Source organism: Bombina bombina, chromosome 7, assembly GCF_027579735.1.
Source record: "Bombina bombina isolate aBomBom1 chromosome 7, aBomBom1.pri, whole genome shotgun sequence".
Lineage (NCBI taxonomy): Eukaryota > Metazoa > Chordata > Amphibia > Anura > Bombinatoridae > Bombina > Bombina bombina.
Genome location: NC_069505.1, coordinates 102557376 through 102575438, shown reverse-complemented (window position 1 = coordinate 102575438; position 18063 = coordinate 102557376). Strand labels below are relative to the sequence as shown.

Below are 18063 nucleotides of genomic sequence, written 5' to 3'. Positions count from 1 at the left end.
GCATTCTTTGGACATTAAATTACTTTCTTGAAAAGTTTTGTTCCTTTTGGCCATCTCTTCTGCCAGAAGAGTTTCTGAATTATCTACTCTTTCTTGTGAGTCTCTTTTTCTGATTTTTCATCAGGATAAGGCGGTGTTGCGAACTTCTTTTAAATTTTTACCTAAGGTTGTGAATTCTAACCACATTAGTAGAGAAATTGTGGTTCCTTCATTATGTCCTAATCCTAAGAATTCTAAGGAGAAATCATTGCTTTCTTTGGATGTAGTTAGAGCTTTGAAATATTATGTTGAAGCTACTAAGAATTTCCGAAAGACTTCTAGTCTATTTGTTATCTTTTCCGGTTCTAGGAAAGGTCAGAAGGCTTCTGCCATTTCTTTGGCATCTTGGTTGAAATCTTTAATTCATCATGCTTATGTCGAGTCGGGTAAAACTCCGCCTCAAAGGATTACAGCTCATTCTACTAGGTCAGTTTCTACTTCCTGGGCGTTTAGGAATGAAGCTTCGGTTGTTCAGATTTGCAAAGCAGCAACTTGGTCTTCTTTGCATACTTTTACTAATTTCTACCATTTTGATGTGTTTTCTTCTTCTGAAGCAGTTTTTGGTAGAAAAGTACTTCAGGCAGCTGTTTCAGTTTGATTCTTCTGCTTATAATTTCAGTTTTTTTCATTATAAGTTTTAAACTTTGTTTGGGTGTGGATTATTTTCAGCGGAATTGGCTGTCTTTTATCCCTCCCTCTCTAGTGACTCTTGCGTGGAAGATCCACATCTTGGGTAGTCATTATCCCATACGTCACTAGCTCATGGACTCTTGCTAATTACATGAAAGAAAACATAATTTATGTAAGAACTTACCTGATAAATTCATTTCTTTCATATTAGCAAGAGTCCATGAGGCCCACCCTTTTTTGTGGTGGTTATGATTTTTTTTGTATAAAGCACAATTATTCCAATTCCTTATATTTATGCTTCGCACTTTTTTCTTATCACCCCACTTCTTGGCTATTCGTTAAACTGATTTGTGGGTGTGGTGAGGGGTGTATTTATAGGCATTTTGAGGTTTGGGAAATTTTGCCCCTCCTGGTAGGAATGTATATCCCATACGTCACTAGCTCATGGACTCTTGCTAATATGAAAGAAATGAATTTATCAGGTAAGTTCTTACATAAATTATGTTTTTGTTCGGCCGCTTCCTTACGGGTAGTGTTTTCTGTCTTCCTACGGATGGCAGCGTGTTGCTGGACTCCGATGTTTATTTTCTGAGTTTGCTACTTGTAATTTTCTGTTTGCTCAGTCTGAGTTCTGACGTTTTTAGGACTTTGTCTTCAGCTGTCTTTTTTCGGTGCTGTTGCCAGATGTTTGGTAGTTTATTCTCCTTGATGATGCCAGATTGCTTCTTGTGGGTTGGGTGTCGTCTCCCCTTCTCTTGGGAGTTCTTGGGACCCATTCGAGTCTCTGGACTTGGCCTTCCTTTTGAAGGGTTTTTTTTTTCTTGTTGGATTTTGCTGTACCTTTTGGGTATCCCTTTGGCTTACCCTTGTTCTCTCCCTTTTGTGGATTTTGGTACTGTACTAGTAATGGGACCAACTGCTGGGCGACAGTTCTCCTGGATGAGTGTTTGCTCAGTGAGTCTGCTTGCGGTCTCTAGTTAGGCTATCCGTGGGCCAATGTCCTTGGGGCATTTTTCCTTCTAGTTCTTTTGCCCGGCTCTGACGAAGCAGGGTTTGTTTGGGTTGTGGTTTATTCAGGCCTGGTGCACTCAGAATGGGCCACCTGTTGTACCCTCCAATTTTTGCATTCAGTGTCCTCTATAGCTTGGGTATTTTCCCAAAAGTAATGAATGCAGCTGTGGACTCTTTCCATTTATGAAGAAAAACATAAATTATGCTTACCTGATAATTTTCTTTTCTTCTGATGAGAAGAGTCCACAGCTCTCCACCTGTATTTTTCTGTGGGGCATCTTATTTTTTATTCTTCTGGCACCTTTTCACCCTGGCATTTCTTCTACTGTTACTTGTTCCTCGGTAGAATGACTGGGGGATGAGGGAAGTGGAAGGAGTATTTCTTTTACAAAGATATGACGAGTCCACGGATTTCATCCTTACTTGGATATTAACCAGCTGTATATATAGCCCCTCCCATCCCCTCCACCCCCAGTCATTCTTTTTTCCGGTTATACTAGGAAGACATGGTAAAGTGAGGTGTTTTAGTTTCTTCAAGAAGTTTTTTTATTTTAAATGGTACTGGTGCGTACTATTTTCCTCAGGGGGATATGGAAGAAGAGGTTGATGATCTTAGCAGTTGTAACTAAGATTCACGCTGGTTCCCACAAGACTTCTGAAGGTAACCATGAGACGTCTTCAGTGTGGAGACCGGTTTCATGCCACAAGCAGCATTAAGGTATGTGCAGACTTTTTTTCTGAGGAGACTTGGTGTATCAGAACTGGCTGGCATTATTTCCCTGTATGGGAATGGGGTAAGCAGTAATCCTATTTTATAAGAGGGGTATTACTGGAGTCCCTATATTACATTTTTCATTGGTTGACTTTATTTGGGTTATGTGACATGGGAGACTATTAAAAAACGATGTATTACGTTTTTTATTCTTGGCATTTAAACTTATTTGTTTTTTTGGTTTGAGTGGTTGTATTCTGTGTTGTGCAAAACCGCATTCCCATGTGGTTGTATTTGGGCCTACTCCGGCATTGACCTTAAGGGGCGGGGCTTATTTTCACGCTCTCAGATGCGCACTTCCTTCAGGCTCAGCAGCAGCAAACAGTAACTCCGGTGGGTCTTGGACTGTATATCTAGTCTGAAGGGTTGGAAACTTATTTCGAAGTACCCTGGGGGCAGGTAGGCGCCACAGAGGTGCAGAGGGTATTTTTGTTTATTTTTACTAGTTGTTGAATATAAGTACTTTAAAGCTTTATTTCTGCCCTTGCTTTTGGGTGCAGTAATTTTTGGATTAACAAACTATTTTAGTTAAATTTGCAGATAATTTAACGTTAATTGAGCTTTTTGGAAAAATTGTTCACTTTTTTCTTTTCTTAAAGGCACAGTACACGTTTTTTCAAATGTTTATTTTTTGCAATAAATAAGTGTTTAAACAACTTTTTGTGGTGTTACTAGTCTGTTCAACATATCTGACATTGATGATTCTCATTGTTCTATGTGTTTAGAAGCTTTTGTGCAACCCTCGAACATTGTGTAACTCTTGTACTGAAAGGGCCTTACAATGTAAAAAGCATATTTTAAATAAAGTGTGCCTAAGGATGATTCTCAGTCTGAAGAGAATCAGGATATGCCATCCAATCCTCTGCAAGTGTCACAACCTTTAACGCCCACACAAGCGACGCCAAGTACATCTAGTGCGTCTAATTCTTTTACTCTGCAGGAGATGGCTGCAGTTATGTCAACTACCCTTACAGAGGTATTATCTAAATGACCAGTGTTGCAGGGTAAACGCAGTAGGTCAGGTATTAATGTAAATACTGAATCCTCTGATGCTTTATTAGCTATTTCCGATGTTCCCTCACAGTGCTCTGAATTGGGGATTAGAGAATTATTGTCTGAAGGTGAAAATTCTGATTCAGGGAATGTTTTACCTCGGACAGATTTGGATGTTATATCATTTAAATTTAAGCTTGAACACCTCCGCCTGTTACTTAGGGAGGTTTTAGCGACTCTGGATGATTGTGACACTATTGTGATTCCTCCAGAGAAATTGTGTAAAATGGATAAATATTTGGAAGTACCTACTTTCACTGATGTTTTTCCGGTTCCTAAGAGAATTTCGGAAATTATTAGAAAGGAATGGGATAGACCAGGCATACAGTTTTCTCCCCCTCCTAATTTTAAGAAAATGTTTCCCATATCAGATGCCATTCGGGACTCATGGCAAACCCTCCCTAAAGTGGAGGGAGCTATATCTACCCTAGCTAAGCGTACTACTATAACCATTGAGGATAGTTGTGCTTTCAAGAACGCTATGGATAAGAAATTAGAGGATCTACTAAAGAAAATATTTATTAATCAGGGTTTTCTTTTACAACCTACGGCTTGCATTGTTCCAGTAACTACTGCAGCAGCTTTTTGGTTTGAGGCTCTAGAAGAGTCTCTTAAGGTTGAGACACCATTAGATGACATCTTAAAAGAATTAGCTAGCCTGAGAGCCTTAATTCTATCTATTACTGATGCCGCTTTTCAAATTGCTAAATTAGCGGCAAAAAATGTAGGTTTTGCTATTTTAGCACGTAGAGCATTATGGCTCAAATCTTGGTCTGCTGATGTGTCATCAAAACATAAGCTTTTAGCTATTCCCTTTAAAGGTAAGACCCTTTTCAGGCCAGAATTAAACAAAATCATTTCTGATATTACAGGAGGTAAAGGCCATGCCCTACCTCAGGATAAGTCGGTTAAAATGAGGGGTGAACAGAATAATTTTTGTTCCTTTCGGAACTTTAAAGGAGGACCCCCCGCTTCTTCTTCTTCCACAAAGCAGGAAGGGAATTTTACCCAATCTAAGTCAGTCTGGAGACCCAATCAGAACTGGAATAAGGGTAAACAATACAAAAAGCCCACAGCCGCTCCAAGACAGCATGAAGGGGTGGCCCCCAATCCGGGACCGGATCTAGTAGGGGACAGACTCTCTTTGCTCAGGCTTGGGCAAGAGATGTTAAGGATTCCTGGGCACTAGAAATAGTGACCCACGGTTATCAATTGAAATTCAAGGATTTTCTCCCAAAAGGGAGATTTAATCTTTCAAAATGATCTGCAAACCAGATAGAGGCGTTCTTATGCTGTGTAAAATACCTTTCTACTATGGGAGTAATTTGTCCAGTTCCAAAATTGGGACAGGGGTTTTACTCAAACCTATTTGTGGTTCCCAAATAAGAGGGAACATTCAGACCCATCTTAGACCTTGTCTAAACAAATTTCTAAGAGTTCCATCATTCAAGATGGAGACAATTCGAACAATTTTAACAATGATCCAGGAGGGTCAATATATGACTACCGTGGATTTAAAGGATGCTTACCTTCATATTCCAATCCACAAAGATCCTCATTTGGTTTCTAAGGTTTGCCTTCTTGGACAAACATTATCAGTTCGTGGCTCTTCCCTTCGGGTTGGCCACAGCACCCAGAATCTTCACAAAGGTTCTAGGGTCTCTTTTGGTGGTTCTCAGATCGCGAGGAATAGCAGTGGCGCCTTATCTGGACGATATTCTGATTCAGGCGTCAACAAATCTGACAATCTCACATGGACACAGTGACTTTTCTGAGAACTCACGGCTGGAAGGTGAACATAGAAGAGTTCACTTGTCCCACAGACAAGGGTTTCCTTCTTGGGAACTCTGATAGACTCGGTAGCCATGAGAATATTTCTGACTGAGGTCAGAAAATCAAAGATTCTAAGTACTTGCCGAGCACTTCAGTCCATTCCTCTGCCATCAGTGGCTCAGTGTATGGAGGTACTTGGATTAATGGTAGCGGCAATGGACATAGTTCTGTTTGCTCACTTTCATCTCAGACCACTGCAGCTGTGCATGCTCGGACAGTGGAATGGGGATTATGCGGACTTATCTCCTCAGATGAATCTGGATCAAGAGACCAGAAACTCTTCTTTGGTGGTTGTCGCCGGATCATCTGTTCCAAGGGACTTGTTTCCGCAGACCCTTGTGGGTGATAGTGACAACGGATGCCAGGTATTTGCCTCATTGATTCTCAGATGGGGCAGACCAGAGTTGGATTTCATGGCATCTCGACAAAATGCCAAGCTACGGATCTCGGTCAAGGGATCCTCAGGCCGAATTGATAGATGCCTTGGTTGTTCAGCCTAGCTTATGTGTTTCCACCGTTTCCTCTCCTTCCATGCGTGATTGCTCGAATCAAACAGGAGAGAGCTTCAGTGATCCTGATAGCGCTTGCGTGGCCACGCAGGACCTGGTTTGCGGATCTAGCTGACATGTCCTCTCTGCCACTGTGCAAACTTCCATTGAGACAGGACCTCATTCAATGTCCTTTCCAACATCCAAATCTAATTTCTCTGCAGCTAACTGCGTGGAGATTGAACGCTTGATTTGATCAAAGCAAGGATTCTCTGATTCGGTCATCAATACTTTGATACAGGCCAGAAAGCATGTCACTAGAAAGATCTATCATAAGATATGGCGTAAATATCTTTATTGGTGTGAATCCAAGGGTTACTCATGGAGTAAAGTTAGAATTCTGTCTTTTCTCCAAGAAGGATTGGAGAAAGGGTTATCGGCGTGTTCCTTTTAAAGGGACAAATTTCAGCTTTGTCAATTCTGTTTCACAAATGTGTCAGATGTTCAGTCTTTGTCAGGCTCTATGTAGAATTAAGCCTGTATATAGACCCATTACTCCTCCCTGGAGTTTGAATTTAGTTCTTTGAGTTCTTCAAGGGGTTCCGTTTGAACCTATGCATTCCATGGATATCAATTTGTTATCTTGGAACGTTCTGTTTTTAGTTGCTATTTCTTCTGCTCGAAGAGTTACTGAGCTTTCAGCATTAGTGTGATTCTCCTTATCTCATTTTTAATTCTGATAAGGTGGTTTTATGTACCAAACCTGGATTTCTTCTTAAGGTTGTTTCGAATAAGAATATTAATCAGGAAATTATTGTTCCTTCATTGTGTCCTAATCCTTCCAAGAAAGAGCGTCTGTTGCATAACTTGGATGTGGTCTGTGCCTTAAAGTTTTACTTACAGGCAACTAAGGATTTTCATCAATCATCTTCATTGTTTGTTCTGGAAAGTGTAGGGGTCAGAAAGCTACGGCTACCTCTTTCTTTTTGGCTGAGAAGTATCATCCGCCTGGCATATGAGATTGCTGGACAGCAGCCGCCTGAAAGAATTACAGCTCATTCTACTAGGGCTGTGGCTTCCACATGGGCTTTTAAAAACTATGCATCTGAACAGATTTGTAAGGCTGCGACTTGGTCGTCCCTTCACACTTTTTCCAAATTTTCCAAATTTGATACTTTTGCTTTTTCTGAGGCTATTTTTGGGAGAAAGGTTCTTCAAGCAGTGGTGCCTTCTGTTTAGGTTCCTGTCTTGTCCGTCCCTTTCATCCGTGTCCTATTGCTTTGGTATTGATTTCCCACAAGTAAGGATGAAATCCGTGGACTCGTCATATCTTTGTAAAAGAAAAGTAAATTTATGCTTACCTGATAAATTAATTTCTTTTAAGATATGAAGAGTCCACAGCCCACCCTGTTCTTTTTAAGACAGTTTTTCTTTGAAGTTTACAAAAAATATAGTCACCTCTGCACCTTTTTAGCCTTTCCTTTTCTCTTCTTATACCTTCGGTCGAATGACTAAGGGTGGAGGGGATGGGAGGGGCTATATATACAGGTCTGCTGTGGTGCTCTTTGCCACTTCCTGTTAGCAGGAGGTTAATATCCCACAAGTAAGGATGAAATCCGTGGACTCGTCATATCGTAAAAGAAATTAATTTATCAGGTAAGCATAAATTTACTTTTAAGCCTTTGGCTGGGTGTCTTTGCCTCCTCCTGGTGGCCAGGTTCTGTATTCCCACAAGAAATGAATGCAGCTTTGGAATCTTTCCAACGGAAGAAAACAAAATTCAGGTAAGCTTAATTTAAATTATTTACTCACATTCCAGGACTGCTTTTCAGTTTAAAACTTGATAACTGATTTAAATACGTTAAACAACTTGTTTTTCTTAGGTGTTCAGAGCGTAACCAAAATCTACAATTACTACAAGAAGTTTGGCTACAAAACCATAGTAATGGGAGCTTCTTTCAGAAATACCGGTGAAATAACGTCGCTGACTGGCTGTGATTACCTTACCATTTCACCCAAACTTCTAGGGGAGCTGAGCAAAGATAGCAGCAAACTTACGCCAACACTTACGGTTAAATCAGGTATGGTTGTTTTTTTTAATGGAATTCATGTTCAGGTCTCCTTAACTGTGAGAACAAGGAACAAATTAGTTTGTGCTCTGATCAATCAGGAATTTCACAGCGAAATCTTATATATTCCAAAGCCCTTTACATCATAAGTTTAAACATTGCATCCTTATCAAAACAAAGTTGTATTTTTGATGGTCTGTGTAGACCTGTATTGTGAGTTCTGCTGAGTTTAAAGTGAAAGCCGTTCCTTCAGTCTTGCAGCAGCGCTACAGTCACTGCTATTGACTTACATAGTGCAGGCGGTATGCTTCCTATTTGCTGTTCTGCCATTTTTGTCAAAGAAAAAATGATTTTTGCTAAACTTGTGGCACATTTAAAATCACTTTGTTCTCCACTACAGCCGTTTACTGCTAATGTTTGTCTATGAATATGTCATGACCATGTGCTGGAGTTTATGCACCTATTAGCAATGGGTGTGGCCGAAACACCCAAACTCAATAATTAGTAGGGGTGTACACCTACTTTAAATATAACTAAATGGCCTAAAGAAAGTTAAGTGAATTAACCATCACTTTAAATTACAAGTGAGTAATCCATACTAAAGAACTGAGGATTTAGGGAAAATGCGCTTGCTTTAATGGTAAAAGTTCACGCTAGACAGAAAATGCGCTTGCTTTAATGGTAAAAGTTCACGCTAGACAGAAAATGCGCTTGCTTTAATGGTAAACATTCACGCTAGACAGAAAATTACATTGTTATCCAATAAACAAAACACATCTGCAAATTACTATAGTATAAAGGATGACCAGTGAGGCTGGGGATTGATTATAGTTTTTATTCTGATCTTCAGGCTTCTTGTTTCTCTATATTAATATAAGATCAAAACATTAACTTCTGATATTTCTGTAGCTTTCCCAAGTTTAATGCAATCAGTTCATATTAAACATTTCTTAAGCCGTGACCTTGTACAAACAATTGCACACACAATTGTCCCCAATCCCCCCCCCACCCCTCTGACAAATAATTCTGTGATTTCAACCACTGCTGAAAGACATGAGAGCCAAAATGTTAACACATTTCCAGTTTGTGTCGATCTCTATCCTTTGTTGAAGGAGCAACAGTGCACCGCTGTGAGCTAGCTGAATACATTTAGTGGACCAACTATGAGGCATAGATGTGCAGCCACCAATCTGAACTCCCAGTAGTGTGTTTTTCAACAAAGAATATGAAGATAATGACGCAAATTAAAGTATAAGAGTAAATTGGAAAGTTGTTTAAATAGTGCATGCTCTAGCCGAATGATCAAGGTTTTTTTTTAAATTTTGACTTTACTGTTGCTAGCATGAGCAAACATACACTGCAATGCCTTCCAATCTGCATATGCCATTTAATGCATTCCGGTCATATACTCCATTTTATAAATTTACTTGTATAAACAGGCGATCTATAGTCTATATACCAGTGATCGTGAACCTTGGCACTCCAGATGTTTCAGAACTACATTTCCCATGATGCTTAGACTGACGTTTAAGTAAAGCATCATGGGAAATGTAGTACTGAAACATCTGGAAGGTTTGCTATCACTGGTTTATACACTTTACTATGTGATGACATGCATATCTTAATGTAAAATAATTCTTTCAGCCCAGGCCAGCAATCTGGAAAAGATACACCTGGATGAGAAGGATTTCCGCTGGCTACATAATGAAGACCAGATGGCTGTGGAGAAACTCTCTGATGGTATAAGAAAGTTTGCTGCGGATTCCATCAAGTTGGAAAAAGTTCTACAGGTATGTGCAATTGCAATCATTACTATGTACCAGCTATAGAGCAAAGCTAGACTGATCTGTGTAAACTGACGGCAGTACATCCAATATCTCCTATGGTTAACTGCCCTCTGTGCTGTAATCGGAACAGCCTCATCCGATGATAGAATTCTCCAACAACCACATGGTGAAGCTTGGAAAGTCATATAAATTAGTAGTCAAGTTTTAAGTTCCCAAGTGCTTTGTAACCATTTGCAATGTATATAGGCAAGCTGTCCATGTGGTTTGCTGCTTCTACAGAAGTAGTCAGGCATAAGCTGGTGTTTGTAGGGGGATAATGGTGCTTAAAGGGCCATTATAGTTAAACAGTTACATGCTCTAATCCAATATTTCCTAAACTGTCCTCAGAACCCTTAACAGGCCAGATATTAATTATGTCTTAACTAGATCACAGGTGAAAGTCAGCTGATGGATGAGCTGATTATTTAATCTGTGCACTAGTTAAGAAAATGATTATATAGCCTGTTATGGTTGTTTTTAGAAACACTGCGTGTATTTTCCCCGACCTGCTCTACTGTGTAAAAAGTGTTAAACACACAGATATTCCGCTTGGGACCTGCACTGCTGGTCCCTAGCTAAACCTGCTGCTGATCCAATCAGCAGGGCTAGTCTCACGACTCATATGTGCAATTATTGCTGCTAATTGGACCAGCAGTGCACTGAGCGTCCCGAACTTTACATCTATTTTGTTTAACACCTTTGCAGGGGGGTTAAATACAGAGCAGGGTTAATTTAAAAAAAAACAAAACCTTACATTAGAGCATGTAATGTTTCCACTATAACAATGGTCCTTTAAATCGCTTTTATTATAGTTATTGGCTATACAAAATCTACAACACTTATTGGTACAAAATAAAGGGCATACCAATTTTTTTTTCATAGTTAAAGGGACATAATACTCATATGCTAAATCACTTGAAACTGATGCAGTATAACTGTAAAAAGCTGACAGGAAAATATCACCTGAGCATCTCTGTAAAAAAGAAGATATTTTACCTCACAATTTCCTCAGCTCAGCAGAGTAAGTTCTGTGTAAAAAGTTAATCTTCACCTGCTCCCAGCTGCAGGTAAAAATAAATGAGGAAATGAACAGCAGCCAATCGGCATCAGCAGTGCTGAGGTCATGAACTCTTACTGTGATCTCATGAGATTTGACTTAACTCTCATGAGATTTCATAGTAAGCTTCCTTTACCTGATTGGTGAAATAATATGAGAGTTCACGAGGCTCATCCTTTCAGCTGTCCCAGGACAGACACACTAAAATGCTGCTTAGAAATCCTTTACAATGGGAGGTGGCTACTGAGGAACTTTTGAGGTAAAATATCATTCTTTTTTACATAGAGATGTTCAGGAGATATTTTCTAGTCGGCTTTTTACAGCTATGCTGCATCACTTTCAAGTGTTTAAACATTTGGGTATTATGGCCCTTTAAGTAATTTAATAAAATGTTCCACTTGTGTAATCCCAGCTAAATGGTATAAAACCCCGTAGCAAACGCCAAGCTACTTTTCTTTCATGTAATTAGCAAGAGTCCATGAGCTAGTGACGTATGGGATATACATTCCTACCAGGAGGGGCAAAGTTTCCCAAACCTCAAAATGCCTATAAAAACACCCCTCACCACACCCACAATTCAGTTTTACAAACTTTGCCTCCGATGGAGGTGGTGAAGTAAGTTTGTGCTAGATTCTACGTTGATATGCGCTCCGCAGCAAGTTGGAGCCCGGTTTTCCTCTCAGCGTGCAGTGAATGTCAGAGGGATGTGAAGAGAGTATTGCCTATTTGAATGCAGTGATCTCCTTCTACGGGGTCTATTTCATAGGTTCTCTGTTATCGGTCGTAGAGATTCATCTCTTACCTCCCTTTTCAGATCGACGATATACTCTTATATATACCATTACCTCTGCTGATTCTAGTTTCAGTACTGGTTTGGCTATCTGCTATATGTAGATGAGTGTCCTGGGGTAAGTAAGTCTTATTTTCTGTGACACTCCAAGCTATGGTTGGGCACTTTGTTTATAAAGTTCTAAATATATGTATTCAAACATTTATTTGCCTTGACTCAGAATGTTCAACTTTCCTTATTTTCAGACAGTCAGTTTCATATTTGGGATAATGCATTTTGATTTGACCATTTTTTCTTACCTTAAAATTTGACTTTTTTCCTGTGGGCTGTTAGGCTCGCGGGGGCTGAAAATGCTTCATTTTATTGCGTCATTCTTGGCGCGGACTTTTTTGGCGCAAAAATTCTATTTCCGTTTCCGGCGTCATACGTGTCGCCGGAAGTTGCGTCATTCTTTGACGTTATTTCGCGCCAAAAATGTCGGCGTTCCGGATGTGGCGTCATTTTTGGCGCCAAAAAGCATTTAGGCGCCAAATAATGTGGGCGTCTTATTTGGCGCGAAAAAATATGGGCGTCGCTTTTGTCTCCACATTATTTAAGTCTCATTTTTTATTGCTTCTGGTTGCTAGAAGCTTGTTCTTTGGCATTTTTTCCCATTCCTGAAACTGTCATTTAAGGAATTTGATCAATTTTGCTTTATATGTTGTTTTTTCTCTTACATATTGCAAGATGTCTCACGTTGCATCTGAGCCAGAAGATACTACAGGAAAATCGCTGTCAAGTGCTGAATCTACCAAAGCTAAGTGTATCTGCTGTAAACTTTTGGTAGCTATTTCTCCAGCTGTTGTTTGTATTGATTGTCATGACAAACTTGTTAAAGCAGATAATGGTACTTCGTTTAAGGATCCCCTAGATAGGAAAATTGAGTCCTTTCTAAGAAAAGCTTATCTGTGTTCAGGTAATCTTCTTAGACCTGCTATATCTTTGGCTGATGTTGCTGCAGCTTCAACTTTTTGGTTGGAAACTTTAGCGCAACAAGTAACACATCGTGATTCTCATGACATTATTCTTCTTCAGCATGCTAATAATTTTATCTGTGATGCCATATTTGATATTATCAGAGTTGATGTCAGGTTTATGTCTCTAGCTATTTTAGCTAGAAGAGCTTTATGGCTTAAAACTTGGAATGCTGATATGGCTTCTAAATCAACTTTACTTTCTATTTCTTTCCAGGGTAACAAATTATTTGGTTCTCAGTTGGATTCCATCATTTCAACTGTTACTGGTGGGAAAGGAACTTTTTTACCACAGGATAAAAAATCTAAAGGTAAAAGCAGAGCTAATAATCGTTTTCGTTCCTTTCGTTTCAACAAAGAACAAAAGCCTGATCCTTCATCCTCAGGAGCAGTTTCAGTTTGGAAACCATCTCCAGTCTGGAATAAATCCAAGCCAGCTAGAAAGGCAAAGCCTGCTTCTAAGTCCACATGAAGGTGCGGCCCTCATTCCAGCTCAGCTGGTAGGGGGCAGGTTACGTTTTTTCAAGGAAATTTGGATCAATTCTGTTCACAATCTTTGGATTCAGAACATTGTTTCAGAAGGGTACAGAATTGGTTTCAAGATAAGACCTCCTGCAAAGAGATTTTTTCTTTCCCGTGTCCCAGTAAATCCAGTAAAAGCTCAAGCATTTCTGAAATGTGTTTCAGATCTAGAGTTGACTGGAGTAATTATGCCAGTTCCAGTTCAGGAACAGGGGATGGGGTTTTATTCAAATCTCTTCATTGTACCAAAGAAGGAGAATTCCTTCAGACCAGTTCTGGATCTAAAAATATTGAATCGTTATGTAAGGATACCAACGTTCAAAATGGTAACTGTAAGGACTATCTTGCCTTTTGTTCAGCAAGGGAATTATATGTCCACAATAGATTTACAGGATGCATATCTGCATATTCCGATTCATCCAGATCATTTTCAGTTCCTGAGATTCTCTTTTCTGGACAAGCATTACCAGTTTGTGGCTCTGCCGTTTGGCCTAGCTACAGCTCCAAGAATTTTTACAAAGGTTCTCGGTGCCCTTCTGTCTGTAATCAGAGAACAGGGTATTGTGGTATTTCCTTATTTGGACGATATCTTGGTACTTGCTCAGTCTTTACATTTAGCAGAATCTCATACGAATCGACTTGTGTTGTTTCTTCAAGATCATGGTTGGAGGATCAATTTACCAAAAAGTTCATTGATTCCTCAGACAAAGGTAACCTTTTTAGGTTTTCAGATAGATTCAGTGTCCATGACTCTGTCTTTAACAGACAAGAGACGTCTAAAATTGATTGCAGCTTGTCGAAACCTTCAGTCACAATCATTCCCTTCGGTAGCCTTATGCATGGAAATTCTAGGTCTTATGACTGCTGCATCGGACGCGATCCCCTTTGCTCGTTTTCACATGCGACCTCTTCAGCTCTGTATGCTGAAGCAATGGTGCAAGGATTACACGAAGATATCTCAAACAATATCTTTAAAACCGATTGTTCGGCACTCTCTAACATGGTGGACAGATCACCATCGTTTAATTCAGGGGGCTTCTTTTGTGCTTCCGACCTGGACTGTAATTTCAACAGATGCAAGTCTCACGGGTTGGGGAGCTGTGTGGGGATCTCTGACGGCACAGGGAGTTTGGGAATCTCAGGAGGTGAGATTACCTATCAATATCTTGGAACTCCGTGCAATTTTCAGAGCTCTTCAGTTTTGGCCTCTTCTGAAGAGAGAATCGTTCATTTGTTTTCAGACAGACAATGTCACAACTGTGGCATACATCAATCATCAAGGAGGGACTCACAGTCCTCTGGCTATGAAAGAAGTATCTCGAATTTTGGTTTGGGCGGAATCCAGCTCCTGTCTAATCTCTGCGGTTCATATCCCAGGTGTAGACAATTGGGAAGCGGATTATCTCAGTCGCCAAACGTTGCATCCGGGCGAATGGTCTCTTCACCCAGAGGTATTTCTTCAGATTGTTCAAATGTGGGAACTTCCAGAAATAGATCTGATGGCGTCCCATCTAAACAAGAAACTTCCCAGGTATCTGTCCAGATCCCGGGATCCTCAGGCGGAGGCAGTGGATGCATTATCACTTCCTTGGAAGTATCATCCTGCCTATATCTTTCCGCCTCTAGTTCTTCTTCCAAGAGTGATCTCCAAGATTCTGAAGGAATGCTCGTTTGTTCTGCTGGTAGCTCCAGCATGGCCTCACAGGTTTTGGTATGCGGATCTTGTCCGGATGGCCTCTTGCCAACCGTGGACTCTTCCGTTAAGACCAGACCTTCTGTCACAAGGTCCTTTTTTCCATCAGGATCTGAAATCCTTAAATTTAAAGGTATGGAGATTGAACGCTTGATTCTTGGTCAAAGAGGTTTCTCTGACTCTGTGATTAATACTATGTTACAGGCCCGTAAATCTGTATCTCGAGAGATATATTATAGAGTCTGGAAGACTTATATTTCTTGGTGTCTTTCTCATCATTTTTCTTGGCATTCTTTTAGAATACCGAGAATTTTAGTTTCTTCAGGATGGTTTAGATAAGGGTTTGTCCGCAAGTTCTTTGAAAGGACAAATCTCTGCTCTTTCTGTTCTTTTTCACAGAAAGATTGCTATTCTTCCTGATATTCATTGTTTTGTACAAGCTTTGGTTCGTATAAAACCTGTCATTAAGTCAATTTCTCCTCCTTGGAGTTTGAATTTGGTTCTGGGAGCTCTTCAAGCTCCTCCGTTTGAACCTATGCATTCATTGGACATTAAATTACTTTCTTGGAAAGTTTTGTTCCTTTTGGCCATCTCTTCTGCCAGAAGAGTTTCTGAATTATCTGCTCTTTCTTGTGAGTCTCCTTTTCTGATTTTTCATCAGGATAAGGCGGTGTTGCGAACTTCTTTTGAATTTTTACCTAAAGTTGTGAATTCCAACAACATTAGTAGAGAAATTGTGGTTCCTTCATTATGTCCTAATCCTAAGAATTCTAAGGAGAAATCGTTGCATTCTTTGGATGTTGTTAGAGCTTTGAAATATTATGTTGAAGCTACTAAATCTTTCCGAAAGACTTCTAGTCTATTTGTTATCTTTTCCGGTTCTAGAAAAGGCCAGAAAGCTTCTGCCATTTCTTTGGCATCTTGGTTGAAATCTTTAATTCATCTTGCCTATGTTGAGTCGGGTAAAATTCCGCCTCAGAGAATTACAGCTCATTCTACTAGGTCAGTATCTACTTCCTGGGCGTTTAGGAATGAAGCTTCGGTTGACCAGATCTGCAAAGCAGCAACTTGGTCCTCTTTGCATACTTTTACTAAATTCTACCATTTTGATGTATTTTCTTCTTCTGAAGCAGTTTTTGGTAGAAAAGTACTTCAGGCAGCGGTTTCAGTTTGAATCTTCTGCTTATGTTTTTCGTTAAACTTTATTTTGGGTGTGGATTATTTTCAGCAGGAATTGGCTGTCTTTATTTTATCCCTCCCTCTCTAGTGACTCTTGTGTGGAAAGATCCACATCTTGGGTAGTCATTATCCCATACGTCACTAGCTCATGGACTCTTGCTAATTACATGAAAGAAAACATAATTTATGTAAGAACTTACCTGATAAATTCATTTCTTTCATATTAGCAAGAGTCCATGAGGCCCGCCCTTTTTTTGTGGTGGTTATGATTTTGTATAAAGCACAATTATTCCAATTCCTTATTTTATATGCTTTCGCACTTTTTTATCACCCCACTTCTTGGCTATTCGTTAAACTGAATTGTGGGTGTGGTGAGGGGTGTATTTATAGGCATTTTGAGGTTTGGGAAACTTTGCCCCTCCTGGTAGGAATGTATATCCCATACGTCACTAGCTCATGGACTCTTGCTAATATGAAAGAAATGAATTTATCAGGTAAGTTCTTACATAAATTATGTTTTTTTGAGAGCTCATTGTCTGAAGATGGAAAATTTGCACATCATCCTGTTAATACTCAATCTTTCTCATTTTAACAAAGCTGTAACACTACTAGCTTCCTATTAACTGGATGGATTGCCTAAACTGAGCAGCAAGGGTTAACAGTGTGTACTTTATCCAGTTTTCAAATTAACACTTTTGCCCTCACTGTTGATGACATTAGGTTGGGACACCCAGTGAAAGGGGCTGAGAAAACTGGAATAGTAGGCACTTCTCCCCCCCGTATATGAGTAGACCTATTACACAAACAGGAGCAAGCATTCCTCTTCCCCCCCCCCCCCCCACCATATATGAGTAGACCTATTACACAAACAGGAGCAAGCATTCCTCCCCCCCCACCGTATATGAGTAGACCTATTACACAAACAGGAGCAAGCAGAAATCTGTAGACTTCAGTCAACATCTGATACTTTTGGGGATTGGTTAGGACACATTAAAATGCAAAACTATACGTTGTTATAAAAACATTCTCAGATGGGCTATATAAATGGATTATCTACAAAACATTTATGCAAAGAAAAATCTAATGTAAGTGTCACTTTAAGATCTTCCAGAATTTTATATGCTGAACAGCCATGCGTAATATGAAAGCCAGTGTCAAAGGCTCAGTTTAGAACAATTAGACACTGTACTCCAAAGTCTGTAATCCATATAAGAGACCACCTACACATCAATTTTATTTTTGCTTGAAAAAAAACGTAGTGGTTAAATTGAAACAAATACAGCAGAATCTACTGTGTAATTCTTGCCTATGCTCACTCACTCATAGTTTACTTTCTGCTAATGATCATTGGAAACTAAAAGGGTGTATTTATAAGTAAATCTGCATTAATAGGGTATGTACAATTGATACTGGTGTAAGTATATACTTGCTTTGCTCTTTAAGGATCTGTACTTACAGTAGCTAAACGTATACATTTCTTCTCTTATAGGCACGGCTGGGCAGTGAAAAGAATGGGAAATGAGGCTTTTCCAGGCATTTTTTGTTTTGTACTTAATCAAACTATTCCAATCATTCCTTGCTTAATCCACAGAATTTCTGGCATCCTTCATTACGCATATTTTTTACATTAAAGGTTTTAATGGTATTACAAGGTCCAAATAGCCATTCAAATGTATATTTTTTTGTATTGGTATTTTGATGCACTGATTAAACCGGCACTTCCCCCAAAATCTGCTTCTGTCTGGCTTTTTTTTTTTTTTTTTTTGGTGCCGTGACTCTGACCTGTCTGGCATTTTATTGTGAGGAATATCACTAACCGTAAAGTGGGGGGGAAATACATTCTTGCAGTATACATTCATTTATTTTGTAGCCTTTTGTTGTAAAGTACTTCTGAAAATTGTGCTTGTTGCATTTTCTTCCAGGGAGGCTTTGGGTTAATACTTCTATGCAATGTTCTGTATACTTATCTTGTGTATATAGTCATTTGCTCTGTTAAGGTGGATTATCAGTTGTGCACCAGCAATTCTTTGCAATAATAGTGGGCATACTAGGTAGTTTAGATCTGAATATTAGAGTGTGTGTATATAT

General features: G+C 39.5%; 1 protein-coding gene across 1 annotated transcript in view; it reads left to right on the top strand.

Annotated features, from left to right (window-relative positions):
* Window positions 1-17705, top strand: part of TALDO1 (transaldolase 1) — a 100356-nt gene extending 82651 nt beyond the window's left edge. Inside the window, exons 6-8 of the mRNA XM_053720219.1 lie at window positions 7710-7907; window positions 9540-9685; window positions 17465-17705. Coding sequence (XP_053576194.1) covers window positions 7710-7907; window positions 9540-9685; window positions 17465-17497 — 377 coding nt within the window. The 3' untranslated portion in view covers window positions 17498-17705. The remainder of the gene's footprint in view (window positions 1-7709; window positions 7908-9539; window positions 9686-17464) is intronic.
* Window positions 17706-18063: the final 358 nt, after the last annotated feature.